This window comes from Actinia tenebrosa, unplaced genomic scaffold (genome assembly GCF_029948245.1).
Source record: "Actinia tenebrosa isolate PJP-AT-01 unplaced genomic scaffold, QUT_ActTen_1.0 PGA_scaffold2__45_contigs__length_23673736, whole genome shotgun sequence".
NCBI classification, from domain to species: Eukaryota; Metazoa; Cnidaria; class Anthozoa; order Actiniaria; family Actiniidae; genus Actinia; species Actinia tenebrosa.
Genome location: NW_028292579.1, coordinates 14,258,815 through 14,277,297, shown reverse-complemented (window position 1 = coordinate 14,277,297; position 18,483 = coordinate 14,258,815). Strand labels below are relative to the sequence as shown.

Below are 18,483 nucleotides of genomic sequence, written 5' to 3'. Positions count from 1 at the left end.
TGATTTAAATGAGCAACAATAAACCCACACAACTGATAAGCGCTTTATAAATTGTAATTATTATTATTATATTATTATACTACTGCTTTGAGCAGTATTACAGCCGTCAAAACGGCTCACGACTCACCCTTCTTCTTCGGGAAGTAAGGATCTTGTCTTTCAGTTTTTTTCTGTCGCCTCTTTCCTTTGTGGCAGATTGTCCAAGTACTGCTGTCTTTTCGTCTCGAAGTATCGAGTAACAGCCCCTTAAGAAAAGATGTGCTTTAATTAATGGTCATTTCAATAAGTATAAACTTTGTTTATAAATTAGAAGGTTTATCTGGTCAAATAGTTGGTTAAAGCCTCCATTTTGTCTATAAAGTTCATTGGTTTGGACGTAAAGAATTTCCCATGAACCGTCAGAAAAGTAACAACAATTCATTGCAGCGCCTCTTCTGATATCACCGGACCTGCTTTGGCAGAGGGAAAGATTGCTAAATTCTGCACGTTCTATAAAAGATTTTGTTAAGAACCATTTTTACAGATCGTTTTCAAATAGGGAGGAAGTAATCATTGTTTAATACGGTGGAAGTAATTTTGCGAGAAAAAGGGCAAGAGCATTGTCTTGGCTCATATTACTTTTGTGTAAAAATCCAAAACTTACTCATAATAACTGGTTTTTCATAGCCATTTTCTTCTTTGGTTAGTTCTTGCACCAGAAATGCCCTCACAGCACTGTTGTGAGGACTGTCAATACTAGAAGTACAATGATAAAACAACGTCATAGTTAGGTACTGCATGTATCAAAAGTCACTGGATTACCGTGTATACTCACCCTTCTTTTCCACGAAATTGCATTTCGTTTTGCTGGTTGTGGGCCAAATGTACATCATCCTGATAAAACATACAAGTTTTAACTAGGTGTGAGTCAAAATTCGAGTCATTTCTGTCCATAGACTATCATCGGTTGACTCTATGGACTGCGCCTTTCTGATTAATCATGTCACATTCAATTTTTCAGCGGTTTTTTTTCATGGAATGACCAGGGTACACATCACAGGGATCGAAATAACACAGGTATCCCAAGCTCTGCATTTTTACAGTAAGTATATATGGGATCGTATGGCTTGGAGATATTATTGGAGAAATACAATTTTCAAAATAAAAACATAGTTTTAGTTGTTGTTTGTGGTTTCTTTGTCCACATTGAAGAAAATGGCCTGCAATTCCACACAGAGGACAAAGAAACCACAAACAACAAGTAAGACTGTTTTTATTTTGACAATTGTATTTCTCCAATAAAATCTCCAAGCCATACGATCCCATATATACTTACTGTAAAAATGCAGAGCTTGGGATACCTGTGGAAATAACGGCGGGTCAAGGACAAGGTCCCGCAATTTTGCTACTTGACCGGCCAAATAAGATTTTGAAAGGCGACAAGTTGACCGGCCAAATTTTGAAGCGGAAAAAATGTTCGCATGTGATAACAATTTTTGACTTTTCAAAAATCGGTAGTTAATGGACAAAAATGTATTTGAAAGGTCATTATGTCCGGCTGTTATTTCGAGCCCTGTGGATGGTGAAAGGTAAATCTAAGATTCCCGATGGAGTATTTAGTGGAGTGATTCAAGGATTAATAAACAATTTCACAAACGGAATTTTAAGTCTTCAGTAAAAATTGGCTATTTCTTTATTTTCAAGCAAAATCGAGGATGGTCTGTTTCATGAATACAGTCGGAAGGTGACAGCTTGTCAAGAAGTTAATAGGCGGTTTTTTCAATGAATGATATTATGTCATTAAAATTGTCCTTAAACACAAAGGGGTTTTCACACACAAAAGAAAACCCAAATACGCTTGCAAAGGGCTATCAACAATAAGAACATTGTTATTCAATCCGCAAAGGAAACTTCAATCAAGTGCTCTTACAATTCCATTCAAAGTAATATAGTTATAAACATATATAATTGAAATAAATGCTTATGGATAACAAAGAAAACCGACCCAATCACGGCTGAGTCTGCGTGTGTAATAGAATAACCAATATTTATTAAATTAGTGCAGCTTCTTAGAGTACTTACTCAGTCTTTTTACGGTGTTAGAAATTCCTTAAAATATTGGTTATGAAATGATTAATTAAGAGTAACAAGAATTTACCTTCAGGGCTTTGGGAATTGGTCCGCTAAAGCTTGGAAGTTTGTGCGGCATTGGCACATGCTCTTGATCATTGCGAAGGTCCGTCAACTCCTGCTTCAGGGCCGCTATCTCTGCTGTGCATTGTTCGACGTTGCCTGCCAGTTTTTCGATACATTGGTTCTGTTTCTTAAGCTCCTCTCCTAAACTCTTAACGCTCTCAAACAAACGAGAGATTTCGACTGAGGAAACAACGATGTTCTCCTCTCTTCGAGATCCACGTGGACCGTATCCTCTGGATTCGCTGCTACTGCCATTTGAACTATCAGAGCTGCCGGCTGCTCTTCTATTAAAAAATGACCCAGTTGAAAAAGGCATGACTGCAGTTTTTTGTTTAGCGATCTAAAGTGATGAATTAACGGAGCTTTGTCTCACTAAGTGAACCCTTTGAAACCAGAAAGAAAGAGGTCGAGGGGGGCACGAATACTGATTATAATTATGAAAAGCCCGCTCTTTTACACAAACACCTCGCTGCTCCAATAGACTGAGAGCAATTTTTTCATGTGATACCCCTAGTGGGATGCCTCGCTCCAGTACCCACGGGCAGATATACGATCGGATGACGTTGTGACGTTCATCTAGAGTTCATGCAACCGAGCGAGTCAGAGACAGTGTGCGTCTTTCATCATGGCGAATGTGCTACCTTTAAAACGAAGATTTTGTGATGGCTGTTGTACCTTCATGGCTAAAACTCAATACTATGATCACTTACCTTGCAATGCCAGTGGTGAGTTGCTAAATATAAATAAACATGCGCATTTTTTTGATAAAATAGCAAAGGAAGTTGATGATTTTTTAACGATATTCTATTCCCTCCACAGCGTCCAAAAAAAGCAAATCTTTCTATTGTGAGCATTGCGAACAAGCTGTCTCAAAGTCAACCTACTATGAGCATAAGATCCTTTATGGAAACAACGCAGAATTGGAAGGCCCTCTACATGGTAATACTTCATCCGCAATGGAAACGCTGGTACAGGAATATTTTGACAGTGAAAATATAAGTGATGAAGAAAATGATATTCAACTCGAGGAGGAGGATCTGAATTTCTTTTCCGAGGAAGGGGAGGAAGGCAGTAGCAGTGACGAAGAGGCAAATCTAAGTGGCTTGCACGATGAAGAGGAAAATGCAATAAACGAAGAAATAGAGCCAGATATTTCTCATTCTCAGGTAGAGATGACACTTCAAGTATCATTGGTTTGTCCCATGGGGGGGGGGGGAGGGGAATTTACATTTTCTTGTTTTCAAATGTCAATTTCTCCAGCCTTGAATCCCCATTAATCCAAACTAATAACCCATGTCGACTTTCCAATACAAAATTAAATTTTTCACCCAGGGATGCCTGTGGATGTTTAAATCTCTTTTGATACACATCAATTTCTTGGATTGGCTGCCATCACCTCCCCCCTATCCCTCGGCTACAAACTACTGAGTCATTGTTTTGGGCTTGAACAAAATTTGAGTAAAATAAGATATTTCATTGGGTACTTTATATACACATGGTTTTAAATTTAATATTACATGTATTAATTTGTAGGCACAAGAATTAGGTGATGGAATCATTCCTGAACTCGAAGAAGAGAGTAATTCAGATAATGGAGATGGCAAACAAGCTACTTGTCTTCATACCTCATCAGAGTCAAGAACACTCTTGATGTTTTTCCTTCTGTGGCAATCTCTTTACAAGGTTTCAGATAAAGGCATTATGTTGCTCCTTAAATTCTTGAAGGGAATGTTATTGTATATTGCTGAACTCTGTGAATACGAAGCTCTTAAAGAGTTTGCGAAATGTATTCCAGAAACAATGTACATGGTCTACAAAGCATTGTGGTTTGAAAAGGATGAATTTGAAAAGTATGCTGTTTGTCCAAAATGTAAGTCATTGTACACCCTCAAAGACTGCATAATCAAGAAACCCAATGGACATACTGCATCTTTAAGATGCAGCTATGTAAGATACCCACTACACCCACATAGGACCAGGAGACAACCATGTGGAACTACACTTTTGAAAAAAAAGCGATCATCGAATGGGGGTTCTTATCTATATCCAAAGCAGATGTACTGCTACAAAAAAGTTATTGAATCTATTCAAGACTTAATCTACAAGAAAAACTTTTTAAGTGACTGTGAAAAATGGAGAGATCGCAACTTACCAAATGGTACATTGGGGGATGTTTATGAAGGTCAGGTCTGGAAAGATTTCCAAACAGTTAATGGTGAACCATTCTTGTCAGCTCCCAATAATTTTGGGCTAATGCTCAACGTGGATTGGTTTCAACCAACCAAACATGGGGTGCACAGTATTGGAGTGATATATTTGGTAGTCATGAATCTACCAAGAGAGCAGAGGTTCAAAATGGAGAATGCAATTGTGCTGGGTATAATTCCTGGACCAAAGGAACCAAAATTGCACATAAACACTTTCCTCCAACCACTGATTGATGAATTGGTAGATCTTTGGGATGGTGTTTTGCTTGACAGTGGTAATGGCATTTACGAGAAATATAGAGCTGCTCTCCTTGCTTTATCATGCGACTTACCTGCTATTAGGAAATGTGGGGCTTTCATGGGACATGGAGCAAATAGAGGTAAGATTTGTGTCATTCATAAGAAGATGTATACTAATATTATTTTAGATGTATAGCTTTAAAACAATAATTTCAAATGAATTTTCTTCTTCTTGATATATCATTAAGGTGACATGGTAATATAGGGTCTTATTTGCAGCCATTATTGGTGTCAGGATGCCTATGCTTTCTCATTCCACTAATGGCAGCTCACTCAAGTACGACATTCCTTTCCCTTTATTTAAACCAATTACACAACTACTAAGGCCTGGTTCACACTAGCGTTGTAATCGTAATCGTAAACAACATACGCAGACTCGGTATCGCATTTGTCACCTAGGTGTGAACAAAGACAAACACTGTTAAGGAGCAGTACGCTACTGAGTCTGCGTATGTTGCTTACGATTATGATTACGATGCTAGTGTGAACCAGGCTTAATCCTCATCCGAGAGCAAAGGTCAAGTGAGGATTAAATGATTACCATCCGAGAAGAATATTAATTGTAAAATACATTTCTTGTGAATTCTTTCCCTAAAATACTTTGGTTCTACAACTTCCTGATATCTTATTGGTCAGGTTTTCAGTCTAATATGTAAGCCTGTATCTTATTGGTCTAAATGTTGTATTCATGTGAGCAGCAGCTAGTGGGGAGGGAGAGCACAGCCATCCTGACACTAGAAACAGCTTTGAGGGAGACCAGGTAAAATACAATTATTTTATATTATTATATATTTTACTTACTGTCTGGCTTCTGATTGGATGGAAGCTCTCAGGCAAACCCTGATACTGTGTGAACTCAACATGATAATCTTTATCTGTAGGTTTTTCTGCATATACCGTCGTACATTTATCATGTCGAGTCAAATGAGTTCAGATTGGAGTTTTAATAATAGAGTTTTTTTAAAAGAATTAAACCTTCATTCTCAGTTTACAAGATGTAAAATAAAGCATATTTTATTGAATTTGGTTTTCGCATGATATTGTAAGTATAGTAATTGCTTCTGCAGATAACACAACATTGGTCATGATGATTTACAATATTTATGCTAAATCTTATTCAATAATTGTTTATTACCATGTTACCTTTTGATATATCAAGGTGAAGAAACTAAATTTTCATGATATTTTTAAGACTAAACATAAAAAAGTAATTATTGCTTGATAGAGGCCAACTTTAATACAGCATGTTGGTTCAAGACAGAATGGAATTAAAATGGTGATTAGAATTAGATTAGAATGGTGTACATAGATATAACTAAACTATATATTTACTACATATTTATTCCCATTTTTTATCATTTAAACAGGTTGTAATAAGTGTTACAAGCAATTTCCCAGGGCATCTTTTGGTGAAAAACCTGATTTTTCTGGTTTTAATAGAGATGATTGGGAAAAGAGAACACATGAACAATGTAAACGACATGCTGAATGCTACCAGCAAGCTGATTACCATAGTGCTGCAAAGGCCAAGGATTGTGCTAGTAAAACTGGGGTCAGATATTCTGTGTTGTACGAGTTACCCTACTATGATGCTGTGAGATTTACACTTATTGATCCAATGCATAACCTTTTGCTTGGAACAGCAAAGCACGTTTTGAATACTTGGGTTAAAGAAGGGATTTTGAGCAACAAAGATCTCATAAAGTTACAGGCTCGTGTGAATAAAGTAAAGGTCCCTTCGAATATTGGACGTTTGCCAAGTAAAATTGCTAATGGATTTGCAGGATTTACAGCAGACCAGTGGAAAAATTGGGTTTGCATTTATTCTCTTTTTACTCTTAGAGGGATTATACCTAATGACCATTATACAATGTGGTCGGACTTTGCTCAAGCTTGTACAATTTTGTGCTCAAAAGTGCTGACTCTACAAGATCTAAATAATGCTGATGAGAAGCTAAACCAATTTTGTTTAAAGTTTGAGGAACTGTTGGGAAAAAGTAGTTGTACACCCAATATGCACCTACACGGTCATCTCAAGCAATGCATTGTGGATTATGGGCCTATTTACTCATTCTGGTGTTTTTCCTTTGAGAGGTATAATGGCATACTTGGAACATATCAAACAAATAACACCAATATTGGTAAGTAATTAAGTTTAAATTCACTATACAAATGGTATTCTGATTTAATTTTCATTAAGTGTGTATACGCAGTACATCTAGTACTGAATCTTAGAACATCAAGTTAATCAATGAATTGTCAACTATTTTTTATGAGCTTGAAATTAGCAATGTATCTTTGAGATATCAAGGATTATACTTCAAATATGCTAATAAGCATGTGTACTAGAAAGAGTTATTGAAAAAATGGATTGCATTATTTTTGTATCTCTTGTTCTGTAAACACTACTTAATTACTGAAGAAGTTATTTGTCCAACTAACATTGGAAAAGTTAAGCCTAGGGGGGGAGGGGGGTATGGGAAAATGAATGAATTATTCAGACCATTTTCAAGGCACAAAGCAGTGATATAAGCCAATGAAACAAGTAGATAAAAAACAACTAAACAAAATCAAAACCTGCTGTCTCAGGGAGGTTGATCAACTTCTGTGCTCTTCATGAGAATGCTGTACTTCCTAAAAATTCAGTGATTCTAATAAATAAAGCTGCAATGTAACCTCACCTTTTTCAGGTATTTCTCCTAAGCTTATGGCAGCATCCATATCATTAAGAATATGGCTGGCGGTATTCATTTCTTTGCAATATTGCAGGATTTTCGGTAACCAATTATCTGTTAGATTATCTTTCATTGTTCTTGTGATACTCTCATCATCGAGTATTCTGCACATTTCAGGCTTTATCTAAAAATAATTATTAAAAAATATCAAGTACTCTTTAAGATTAGATAATACCTGTCATTCCCAAAGGGGCACTTGTACAAAAATAGGCCAAAATCTTTGTAACTTTGCCGCCATTTCCAGCCACATGTTTCATTTTTTCAAGTATTTCTATGATGTATGAAAATTTAATTAAGCTTACACAGCAATGTACATATCAATTGTCTCCTAGCTTAATTTTACGTCCATTACATTGTATTTGGTTGCACACAGGAAAAAAGAAATTGCTGTAAGAAGTGACTGATTGAGAATGGCTGTAAAGATTTTTTAACAGAACTTTTAGCTCAACTGTGATGATGACAAAAAAATTGATCCTCAAAAGATGCCATGGTATATATTTAATATGAAAGCACTTACATGTGGTGATTTCTGCAGAGGAGGATATTCTGCAAAAAGTGACTTCAGTCCCAACTGCTGCTCAATTACTGCCTTTCTTCGTAGGGGATATGTTTCTGTCATTAGGGTTTGGACAGCAGATTGGTCTGGTCTGCTACTGCGGCAAATTTTCTTGAGCTGCTTAACCTTTGCTCCCAAGGTTTCATCAGTCTCGTCTTCTGGAATTTCTGGAACTGAAGACCACATCTCTTCTGTTTTTCTCGAGGTCTTCTTTGATGAACCTGGTGTGCTGCCAGGATCACCTACTTTTCGGTATGCAATACTCCTTCTAGCAGAAGACCTCTGCAGCCTTTTTATTCGGTGTTTAATTTTCTGTTCCCAAGAGCCCTGATTATAATAAATAAAATATATTTACATTATAAATAAACTCCCTAGAAACAACAAAAACAAAAACCGATACTGCTACAACTCCATTACGCCCAATTACTAGTGATTTTGCTTGCTTAGGTTACATGCAATGTGTGTAAGAAATTGGTTGTGGTACACATATCTTATAATACTTTTGAGCTGTATATTTTCCTGTACTTAATATACTTTGATCAATAAAAGGTATAGGTAAATGTAAAAGATACACTGGACACTCTAATGTACGTACTTTCAATATTAATGATTTCACTAGACTGTAAAAACTCAAATTAAATGTGCTCTATGTGCAATCAAACAAATCAAAACCCAGATGATGTCAGGTGCATCCTCACATCAACTCAAGGAAAAGAATAAGAAACATACCCATTCATTTGATGATGCAAGTATCTTTTTGTCTTTTGTAAAGGGATAGGCTTTAACAATTTTTTTGGCCACTATCACCCTCTCAGACTCTGTGGGATAATCTTGTGTTTAAGGAAATCAGAGTACAAATATCCTTTACAAACTCATTTCTCTGACTATTGTTGAATTTTTGTGACTTTATACCAGCTTCAACATTAACTGAAAACTAAAAACAAAATGATAATTGTTAAAATTTTCAATTAAATTCCTAATAAAAAACTTAGCTTGATATTGCAGATAGTGTAAACAACAGGGTTAAGGTTTTTTAGATTGGTATTTACTGGTTTGGGAAGAACTTTATGTGGTTTGGGAAGAATTAAACAAAAAGACAAACCAAAGGCTTTCTAGTTTGGTGGTCAATGCAGGTCAAAGGGATATTTGAAAGCTTATCATAAAATGTCTGAGTACAAACCTTAGATGGAATGTTAAAATTTCAGCCCAATTAGCTGGTACATTTTTCTCATTCGCTCTGCCTCTTCCAGGAGACCCACTGGTACTATCAGGGCTCTAGCAGATAAAAAAGGAAAACATTTTCTAGGTTGCAAGAACATAATATGCACTAGCATTCTTAGTTATTTCATGTTGAAAAGGCAACTATATATTTACTCATATACACATCTTTGTCTTTAAACAAAATTGTTTATTCCAATTAATCTTTAGTACCATAACAAATAAAAGAGGGGTCTGGAGTCCCTGGAGTTTCCCTCCATCCACCCTTGTATATTAGTTACAAATAATTTGCAATAATAAGTTCATGAATTATTGTGCAAAATTTCACTCCTTGTGTGTGTATGCTTTACTTTCATGCCTGGCTGTTACTGCATTCAGTTTTTTCAGAAGATTGGGAAATGTTATCCTGTATCTTGGGTTACTTAAAACACACATATCTCACAATCCTAGCAATGTTTTTGAAGCTACCTTTCTGGCAATTTTGCCTATCATGAAGCCAAAGGAGTACACATCACTTGCTTTAGATTGTGGTGACAAACCTTTATATACTTCAGGTGCTATGTGCTTATGAAGAATTCTATACTTCTTTTGTTCTTCTAAAGAAAGATTCTTACACTTGCACTCACTGATGTGTAGTGATTTGTTAAAATCTATGATCTTGGGTATAATCCCATCATCCCTTTTTGACAAAACAATATTGTCAGACTTAATATCGTTATGAAGAACATTGTGCACTTCATGCAAATAAATAAACCCCTCACAACAACTTTCAAGTATAGAAACCCACCATTTCACCTCTTGGAAAGAATGATTTTTATCCTTAGAATAAAGAGCATCGGAAACTGTCATCACAGCTGAATGGGTTTCAGAATAGTTACATAGCTCTAAGACAAGAACTGGGGTACCCTCAAACATACAACCCAGGAAAAAGGGAATACATCTATGACTAAATTGCTGATACAACAAAGCTTCCCTAACAGCCATATCTTTGCATATCTCATTTTGGTATTCTTTAACTGCAACACCAACAGTATCTATTCCAATCTTAAACTTCATATATCTACATGTTCCAAACTTTCCTGCTCCTATTACAATTTCTTTTCCATTTGCCTCAGTCACTTTTCAAGTTGATCTTTTCGTATCTTTTTTAAGTTGGCAAATTTCTGTTCCTTTAAGTCTATTTCCATTGATTTACACTTATTATAAAAAGTCAAAGCTGTCGCATGTGCCTTATTGCATTCCTTAAAAAGTTTTGTGTTTTTTATTTGAGCAGTGGCCATGGCTTCAAGTTGTATTTTCTTCTCCTTTGCTTTAAGTTTTTTTTTCTTTGTTTTCTGCCTATATTTGCGTTTTTGACGTTTGGCAATTTTTCCAGATGTTGTCTGGTTCACATATAACTAAAAAGCAAAAATTATACCTTGGATTACTATTCAAAAACCATTTAATATTCAGTCAGTTTTCTTACCGCCCCAGTTAAGCATTTGCAAACACTTTTGAAGAATCTAGCATTACCAAAAGCCCCCATTAAAGTTAACAGTAAAAATGCAGATGGCACTAGCCCCACCTCAATTGAATGAGGTATCTAACGTTACCATATGCCCCCATTTACGCCAACTTTATTAATGCAAATGGTGCTAGCCCCACTCCAAGGTGATTGATTTACTTAACCAAGAATGGCAAACTAGAAAAAGACCTATATATCACAACATGAGTGGCAAGTGCATTGTTTTGAAGCATTTTTTAAAAACATTTTTACAAAAACTCTTAAGCTTTGGTGGGTCTTAATGGAGTGGATTAAACTTAAATTCACAAGGATTATAAATAAATAAATAAATAAAAAATTAATTAATTAATTAAAAATTAAAAAAACTATCAAACAAAAAATAAATATGACTGCCTTAAGATTTTAATTCTGATTGCTTAATTCGAATTCTGAAACAACGAACAACATAATCGTCAAGTGTAGAACATTTTAAAATTCCATCCACAAGTAAAAAGCTATTAGATATGACAATTTTATCAGAATGAGCTTCCTACTGGTATGTAAAACCATGTTACACTAACCTTGCATTTATTTGAAGCATCTGAAGGTGATTTTGATGAATCTCCAACGGGATGAAGAGTTGGCAGATTAGGCCCATTGTCATTGCCACTACTTGGGGGAGAAGCTGATGGAGTAGGGTCTGCTGGTTTTTTTTTTTTTTGTTGTTTTTTTTTTTTTTTTGCTGCTGGTTTACCATACTCGTCAAAAATCTATATAAGGCAAATTTATAAAGTTAAAAGGTGATATGATGAAAACCAGGGTAAGCAATTATATGATATTGAGTTTAGAAAGAAAAAAAATCTTGCGAATAACAGCACAAACATTGATATTCGGAGTAGAGCCTGAGGCACGTTGTGTCATGTGATAGTGATATTCAATGTGTTTGAATATCACTAGCTTGTCTAAAGTTTTTTTCTTATCTAGGCACACTAATTAGTTCAGTCTGGACTTTCGACATTAGACAGATAAAATTTAGGTCCCAGATTTTTAGTCGGCGTACCAAAGTATATACCTGTGTTACGGAGTAGAGAGGGCTATACATAATAAAAATTCTAGTAAGTTTGCTTTTCCTAATTTTTCGGGTAGTTTCCGAAACATATCTATTTATATTGTATGACCAACAATATAATTATTGAATGCTGAACACATTCCATGCACTTGCTTATTTACTCAGGTTATTGCAGAGAAAAAGCGCTCAATAATGATGGTACATGAAGTCCTTATTGAAATTATACACCATAGAAAATATTACGCTCTTTATTTCTCGAAAAAACCATTTATATTGAGTTTTTTTTGGTTTGGAACTAGTCAGGGACTTTGCTTTTATGTCACGCAATTCCCGTGACATACTCAAAGTTTTACTGAATTTACTGGCTCACTGTGTCGCAGAGAAATAAAAACCGCAAGATATTTTTACATTTCCTTGCTGTTGAGTCTTTCTTTAGTAGGATCCAATGGATAGATTGCATTAAATACGCCAGACTTTTATAAAATCGACCCACGAAAATCACTTCTATTTGCCCTCTGTCACGTATTCTAAAAGTAGCCCTCGCATCATGATTTTTATCTTTTTTTCAAAAAAAGCAAATTATTTCAAAGTACTTTCAGATTGTTATGTACGACCTGCTTTACATTGGAAAAATAATTGTTTGTGAAAATACTTTTTGTCTTTGATGCTGCAACCCGTCGAATATCGGCTATTTTGCCCGTTTAATTTATGCAAAATCGAGCGAAGTTCGGCTCTGGAAAGAAAATCGTGTAAAAAATTCATTTTAAAATATTTTTAAAAATTAAATGCATTCCAATTACTTTTGAAGTAAGACAGTTTTGTTGGCAAAGTTTAAAGGGAATCTGCTTCCCTACCCGAATTGCACCGGACCGTTTTTGCAGAGACTGCCTCTTAACCTCTTTGATATGTTCAGGGTTATTCTGTTTGCATTTTGCAAATGCTCGTCTATTAACCTCTTTGATATGTTCAGGGTTATTCTCTTTGCTTTTTGCAAATGCTTGCCTATTAACCTCTTTGATATGTTCAGGGTTATTCTGTTTGCTTTTTGCAAATGCTTGTCTATTAACCTCTTTGATAAGTTCAGGGTTATTCTCTTTGCTTTTTGCAAATGCTTGCCTATTAACCTCTTTGATATGTTCAGGGTTATTCTGTTTGCTTTTTGCAAATGCTTGTCTATTAACCTCTTTGATAAGTTCAGGGTTATTCTCTTTGCGTTTTGTAAATGCCTTTCTATTTACTTGCCTTGTCTTTTCAGGATTGCCCTCCTTATATGTCTTAGATGCTTGCTTTCCTTGTTCTCTAATTTTTTAAATGTTATTTAACCTTCTCAGCTTACTAGCTTTATTTTCTGCATTTCTAAAATCCTCATTCTCTCTTTTTCTCATTAATTCTCTCATGTAAGCTCTTCTTGTCTCCTTTCTATTATCATCACTCACTTGTTCCCCTTGAGTAGTACAAGTTTGTATAGGATTATTACCACTTTCATTCATAACATTTTCAACAGCTGCATCATTAAGATTGTCAAATTGGTTTCTGGATTGTTCACGTACAAATAAAAGGGTAGTTGAAACATAATGTATTTCATCTAGGTGCCCAATGTTAATCCTTATATGTTCATTGTCAGGATTTACTGGACTAATAATACTAACTGGGGAAAACCTTTCATTTGATTCTGTAATACTTATAGTTATATGCATGGCATCTGAAACTGCTTGTACAATGACTGCATCTGCCCATGTACCTTGTTGTGACATACTTACTAGATAACTTGCCCATGATCTAAGTGTGTTGCTTTCAATAAATCTTTCTGGGTTGTTTGATAGATACTGAACACCAACCCTGCGTACATGCATATGATAGTCAGCTACACCATCTGTGATTCTTGTTGGTTGTAATGAACTGCACTGATGTGTTAATTTACCTGTCATTTTCCTTCTAGTTTGCACTCATCAGGATACTGCCTATCGGCTGTGAAAGGCCAGGTCGCAGAGATCCCTGTGGAAGGCCAGACTAGCTTAGCTATTTGAGAAACCAAGCAGAATCCAGTAATGCAATGGAATTTATGGGATTTAAGAACTGTATGAATTACTTGTTGGAGACGTGTGGCCTGGGGATTACCACATTCGTATCAGATGGACATACAACAATTGCATGCCATATGAATAAAGTACTGACCCAGATTAAACACTACTTTGACTTATGGCATTTAAAAAAAAGTAGGTGCCTTGCTGACACTATGTGCATTGTTGGCAGATCTGATGTTGCTCTAAGTTGCAGTTATTATGGAAGCAGGCAAATAGTATAGCTTCAAGTAGTATAGCTTCACTTGCATGTTTCTTTGAACAAAAGAATATCTCAATGCCGACTCAACAGTAATAGCTGCTGCCAGTGTGTGAATTGATCAAGATAATGTATTTGTATAACATTTTATTCTTTCTTACAGAAATAAGGAAAGTACTCTCTAAATTGACCAAAGAAAAGGCTTGTGAAGTTCTAAAGGATTGGATAAGGCCCTGTGAGAACCACTTATATTGGAGTGCACAATCAACACATAGTGGTGATGGTAATCTTATATGGGCAAAGTTTAAGTCCTTCTTTAGCCATGTAATCAATGTGCACAGTGACCTTGGTGATCCTTTGTTCAACAAGTGTGCCCATAGGGAGATCAGAAATAGAACCTGGTTAGAAAAAGGTATCACTGAAGAAAAAAGACCTTATATTATTGTTTGTTATACCATGGATACACTTATTTCAATAAAGTTAGTCACCAAAAACCTAGAAAGCTGAGATCACTGAGTGTCATGGGAAACTTTTCATATCAAAAAAGGATATATATACAAAGCTTTTTCAATACAAACTGCAGCTCGATGATACTCAGAAGAGGTGAGACTGTAACCGGTAAAAAATTCAGAAGTCCATGAATAGTTATCAAGCGGTTGGACGTGTAAAATGTATCTACCCATAATCCTTGTGGGCCTCAGCTTCATAGCTTTTCAGGTGACTAACTTTATTGAAATAAGTGTATATTAAATGGACTATTGTCTAAGCAGTTGGGTATAGTCAATTCTTCCCTTGCACACACTCTGTTATCAAGGACACATGTTATTTTCTGTCCTGTTTTTAATCTTTACATTTATCTTCTTTATTACCTTATGACCGTTGTTTTGTTACTTTGTGCAATGTTGTCATTTCAGTTTGTATGTGTACTGTAGGTTCAACAGCCCATGACAAGTTAGTAACTGCACTGTCGAAACCAAGCCTCATTAGAGGAATAAAACAAGCCTCTCCTCTGGACCAAACAAGTGGTTTGGAAGGTTTCCACTCCGTCGTGAATTATTTCGCACCCAAAATGATCGCATACTCATATGTTGGAATGTACAGCAGGTACTCTTTGTGTTTCCAAGTTCCATTTTATTCAGACTGTGTGTTTTCTTTATTTCTAGGTATTCGACCTCTTGCATATTTAGCAATATGAGGGTCAAAACAAAAGACTTTTGATTTCTTGACAGCTAGTGTTTGGTCCCCATATTGACCTGCACTTCAACATGCTGCAAGAGATTTATAACCCTAAGTTTCATCCTATGTTATTTGTAGGCGATGCAGTTACATGTAGTTGCTTAGATAATAGTAATTGTATTCTGCCTTTAACATTTTCTGTTGCACTTATTTTGTGTTTACCAGAGGGTATAATTTAGATGTAATTTTTGTTTTTTAGACACATCTTAGCCATTCTCCACTTTAATTCCAACTTATACAGAGAAGTTAAGTACAAAGCTGATGGGACTGAGCAGTTGAGGGTGTCATATCCAAAGTTCAAAAACGGGGAGGCCACAGTGAGGAATGTGTGCATCACCCAAAACTTTGGTAAGAAATGGTGTTTAATAGTTATAATATTTCCCAACAAAACTTTAATAAATGTTATGCGATAACAAATAAACTCACCTTCAAGTGTTATTTTACAGATTATGTAGAGGAATTGTATGACACCTTCCTGACAAGCAGCAAAGAAGAAATTAGAAGTGCCAGAGATGAACTACAAGAAATGACTCCATCCCCTATGAACTCGGTACTTCAAAAGCAGCCTGTTGCTGAAGCCATTCAAAAAGGACTGGAAAGAAGAAGTATGGAAGTTGCTGATACGCCTGCCACTACACCAGGTATGGGTGGCCTAGTATTTTTTTATTCTTATAATGCCTATATGCATTATTCTGAAAACCTTGTATCTATTTCATAGCATTGCAGAACCAAGCACAGGTCCAACATGAAGTTCCTGCAAATAGAGCACCCCCGAAGTGCAGACAATGTCAGCAACCCATGAAGGGGCATAACAAAGTTAAAGATTGTCCAAGAAATAACAAAACATAAATATTTTTATTAGCATGATATGTACAGTAATCAATTTTTGTTCCAGTTCTTAATTAACAAAATAGCATTAATTTTCTCATTTAATGCACCATACCATCAAACAAACTATTTAATAGGAAAACCAAATGCCAAAACTTAGGACCATTGTGAAATTATTGCCTATTTCAGTAACATAGAAGCTGGAACCAGAATGGAAAATGACATAGTAAACCTCTGAATAGTTTGAGATACACCAGAGACTTTTTGCTGTGCTACTCGTGTACCATTTCAGTCTAAGGTTCTATGTTCTGAGTTTTGAAACTGACATTTTTTACAACCGATAGTGGGTCCAGTTCGTCAAACTTGTATATAATATTATGTATTTGATAAAGCTTCATAAAGCTGTAAAAAGTATACTTTATTTTACTGATTTATAGTAAAAACATTCATCAGTTAAAAAAAGAAATAAATAAGAGTAATTGCATAAACATTGAGTCTATGATTCTTCATCCAAATCAAATCCGGTGTAAGTTACTTCACTTGTACCAAGAGGAAATGCATCTCGTATGGCGAGGTACGCACATGCTGGTAAAGGAATTCTCCTTGATCCAAGCCAGCCATGAATGAGGCGCGAAAATTCTCTATAAGCGATACTTCTCAAAAACCTATGAAGGGAACGGGAAATAAATTAGGGAATAGATTCCAAGACAACATAAACACTTCTCCACTTTATATAGGTGTTGACTAGTAGTGGAGAGAAGTGTATGTACGTGAAAATGCCATGGGAGGGTCATGGAAGGGCGAAAGAACTCTCGCTTTCAAAAAACAAACAAACAAATAGATAGCTCTTTAGACCTACATCTGATAATAATGTTGTCAACAACAACAACGGCTATTCCGAAATGAATGTAAAGCAACCTTTTACGTCAAACGTGAGTAAGTCTTAACTACTGTAAGGGACACGCACTGAACAATATTACACATTCTTACCTTTCTTCAGATCCTGTTTGACGATATTTCTGCTTATTTTTCGTCTTGAATCTGTCGGCAGCCATTCTCAAACTCCACTTGTTGAGGCAAACCGGTTGGAATCCAGGATGTTGAGTCACACAGGAAAGTTCAACTTCGGGTGACAATTCTTGTCGTACCAGATCTGTTGTGAGGGATTCAACACAACCTTCTATTTCCGTGCAACAGTAACATTCGCTTATGTTTTGGAGGTTCGTGATTGCACAACTTCCGCACTTGCACCTTCAATAAATAAATAAGAATAAATAATAAATAAAGAATAAATAAGTTTGCTAAAAAAATCTGTGTTTACGTTTCACATAATTCTTAACTTTAGGAGTTGAATGCGACCACGAGTTTCTCGCTTACCAATCGCTAGCTGGCAATTCGCCGGTAAGTCGCTTCTTTAGCTCTGATTCAAGCTCTTCGATTTCCTTTTGCCTCTGGTTATATTGGTCCATCCACTGATCACTTGCTATGGGCTCATCCTGATAAGCGCCTTCGTATACATCATCGAGTTCAGCTCCTGCTGTAGATGAACATTTGGCGGTTGTCGACGCGTCAACCGTTGTCTCTTCAAATTCCTCTTCAAGATCCGATATATCACCAATAAAAGAGCCTAAAGAGCTCTCAGTATCCGAACAGCTTAGTGACATTTCCATTTATGTTGTTTTCCAGAAGATTTCGATGTTTCGAGCGATAACAAGGAATACAAGGGAGCAACAAGCATGAACGATGCCTTTACTTTACTATAGCTTTGTATAGCTTGCTAGTTCGCGTACCTTAGCTGACGTCACTCGACCCAGGCCCCTAAATTGCACGAGGAACCTCTAAATTCGGCAAGGGCGCCAAATTCAAATTTATATTACGAATCGAGCTTTTACCCAATTTGAAAAAAAATAACACTATGTTTATTATAAATTCAATATCTTTTGATAACCAATGCGAATATTTTGGGTTCAGTTGCACTTTAAAGACGGCATACAACTTAAAAACATGGGACATCCCTACCACTTTTGTATGGTTTTTCTGTTTTTGACTTTATTTGATTGAATTTCCTCCACGAAATGTCCAAATATAGAAATCACATTGTATTAAACTGTGAAGGTTTTCTTGACAACAAGAAAATTGGTTTCCTCCCCCCCCCATTCCCCACTTATTTGATATTTACAATTTATGCGTTAACTGAAATAATGACAAATTCACTATGTTACATCAGTGACAAAACCCACCTTGTGTACCAGAAGAGTCTTTTATGGGCAATCCATTGTCAGTCACCGATACAATATCTTGGTCAAAAGCAGTGTCGACTGTAGGTGTTATATACGGAACATTAAATGTAGCCTCTCTGATTGCAACGAAAGTTTAGTCCTCATCAAGAGGGCATA

At 36.0% G+C, this 18,483-nt stretch overlaps 4 protein-coding genes across 4 annotated transcripts; 2 read left to right on the top strand and 2 right to left on the bottom strand.

Annotated features, from left to right (window-relative positions):
* Positions 1 to 159: 159 nt before the first annotated feature.
* Positions 160 to 2,491, bottom strand: LOC148909329 (uncharacterized). Its single transcript, XM_089034087.1, has 4 exons — positions 2,138 to 2,491; positions 815 to 873; positions 644 to 735; positions 160 to 245 (listed from the first exon to the last, which is right to left on the bottom strand). The coding sequence occupies exons 1-4, from the start codon at positions 2,489 to 2,491 to the stop codon at positions 160 to 162; spliced, it is 591 nt and encodes a 196-aa protein (XP_088890213.1).
* Positions 2,492 to 2,768: 277 nt separating this feature from the next.
* LOC148909328 (uncharacterized) lies at positions 2,769 to 6,901 on the top strand. The gene is made up of 4 exons (XM_089034465.1): positions 2,769 to 2,900; positions 2,995 to 3,341; positions 3,709 to 4,762; positions 6,050 to 6,901. The coding sequence occupies exons 1-4, from the start codon at positions 2,801 to 2,803 to the stop codon at positions 6,829 to 6,831; spliced, it is 2,283 nt and encodes a 760-aa protein (XP_088890591.1). The 5' UTR covers positions 2,769 to 2,800; the 3' UTR covers positions 6,832 to 6,901.
* Positions 6,902 to 13,876: 6,975 nt separating this feature from the next.
* Positions 13,877 to 16,548, top strand: LOC148909327 (uncharacterized). Its single transcript, XM_089033512.1, has 6 exons — positions 13,877 to 13,959; positions 14,187 to 14,435; positions 14,956 to 15,127; positions 15,459 to 15,607; positions 15,706 to 15,900; positions 15,978 to 16,548. The coding sequence occupies exons 1-6, from the start codon at positions 13,902 to 13,904 to the stop codon at positions 16,106 to 16,108; spliced, it is 954 nt and encodes a 317-aa protein (XP_088889638.1). The 5' UTR covers positions 13,877 to 13,901; the 3' UTR covers positions 16,109 to 16,548.
* A 35-nt stretch (positions 16,549 to 16,583) lies between these two features.
* On the bottom strand, positions 16,584 to 17,949 carry LOC148909326 (uncharacterized). Its single transcript, XM_089034086.1, has 3 exons — positions 17,465 to 17,949; positions 17,078 to 17,338; positions 16,584 to 16,752 (listed from the first exon to the last, which is right to left on the bottom strand). Exons 1-3 carry the CDS (start codon positions 17,755 to 17,757, stop codon positions 16,584 to 16,586), a joined length of 723 nt encoding a protein of 240 aa, XP_088890212.1. The 5' UTR covers positions 17,758 to 17,949.
* Positions 17,950 to 18,483: the final 534 nt, after the last annotated feature.

Excerpts from the sequence above, each read along its gene's own strand:
- LOC148909326 (XM_089034086.1), bottom strand. The coding sequence starts at position 17,757 with ATGGAAATGTCACTAAGCTGTTCGGATACTGAGAGCTCTTTAGGCTCT. Across the intron at positions 17,339-17,464 it reads GAATTGCCAGCTAGCGATTG|GTGCAAGTGCGGAAGTTGTG; the intron begins GTAAGCGAGAAA and ends TATTTATTGAAG. Across the intron at positions 16,753-17,077 it reads CAAACAGGATCTGAAGAAAG|GTTTTTGAGAAGTATCGCTT; the intron begins GTAAGAATGTGT and ends TTCCCTTCATAG.
- LOC148909327 (XM_089033512.1), top strand. The coding sequence starts at position 13,902 with ATGAATAAAGTACTGACCCAGATTAAACACTACTTTGACTTATGGCAT. Across the intron at positions 13,960-14,186 it reads CTTATGGCATTTAAAAAAAA|AAATAAGGAAAGTACTCTCT; the intron begins GTAGGTGCCTTG and ends TCTTTCTTACAG. Across the intron at positions 15,608-15,705 it reads GTGCATCACCCAAAACTTTG|ATTATGTAGAGGAATTGTAT; the intron begins GTAAGAAATGGT and ends GTTATTTTACAG.
- LOC148909329 (XM_089034087.1), bottom strand. The coding sequence starts at position 2,491 with ATGCCTTTTTCAACTGGGTCATTTTTTAATAGAAGAGCAGCCGGCAGC. Across the intron at positions 736-814 it reads CAATTTCGTGGAAAAGAAGG|TATTGACAGTCCTCACAACA; the intron begins GTGAGTATACAC and ends TTGTACTTCTAG. Across the intron at positions 246-643 it reads TGAAAAACCAGTTATTATGA|GGGCTGTTACTCGATACTTC; the intron begins GTAAGTTTTGGA and ends TCTTTTCTTAAG.
- LOC148909328 (XM_089034465.1), top strand. The coding sequence starts at position 2,801 with ATGGCGAATGTGCTACCTTTAAAACGAAGATTTTGTGATGGCTGTTGT. Across the intron at positions 2,901-2,994 it reads CTTACCTTGCAATGCCAGTG|CGTCCAAAAAAAGCAAATCT; the intron begins GTGAGTTGCTAA and ends TTCCCTCCACAG. Across the intron at positions 3,342-3,708 it reads CAGATATTTCTCATTCTCAG|GCACAAGAATTAGGTGATGG; the intron begins GTAGAGATGACA and ends ATTAATTTGTAG.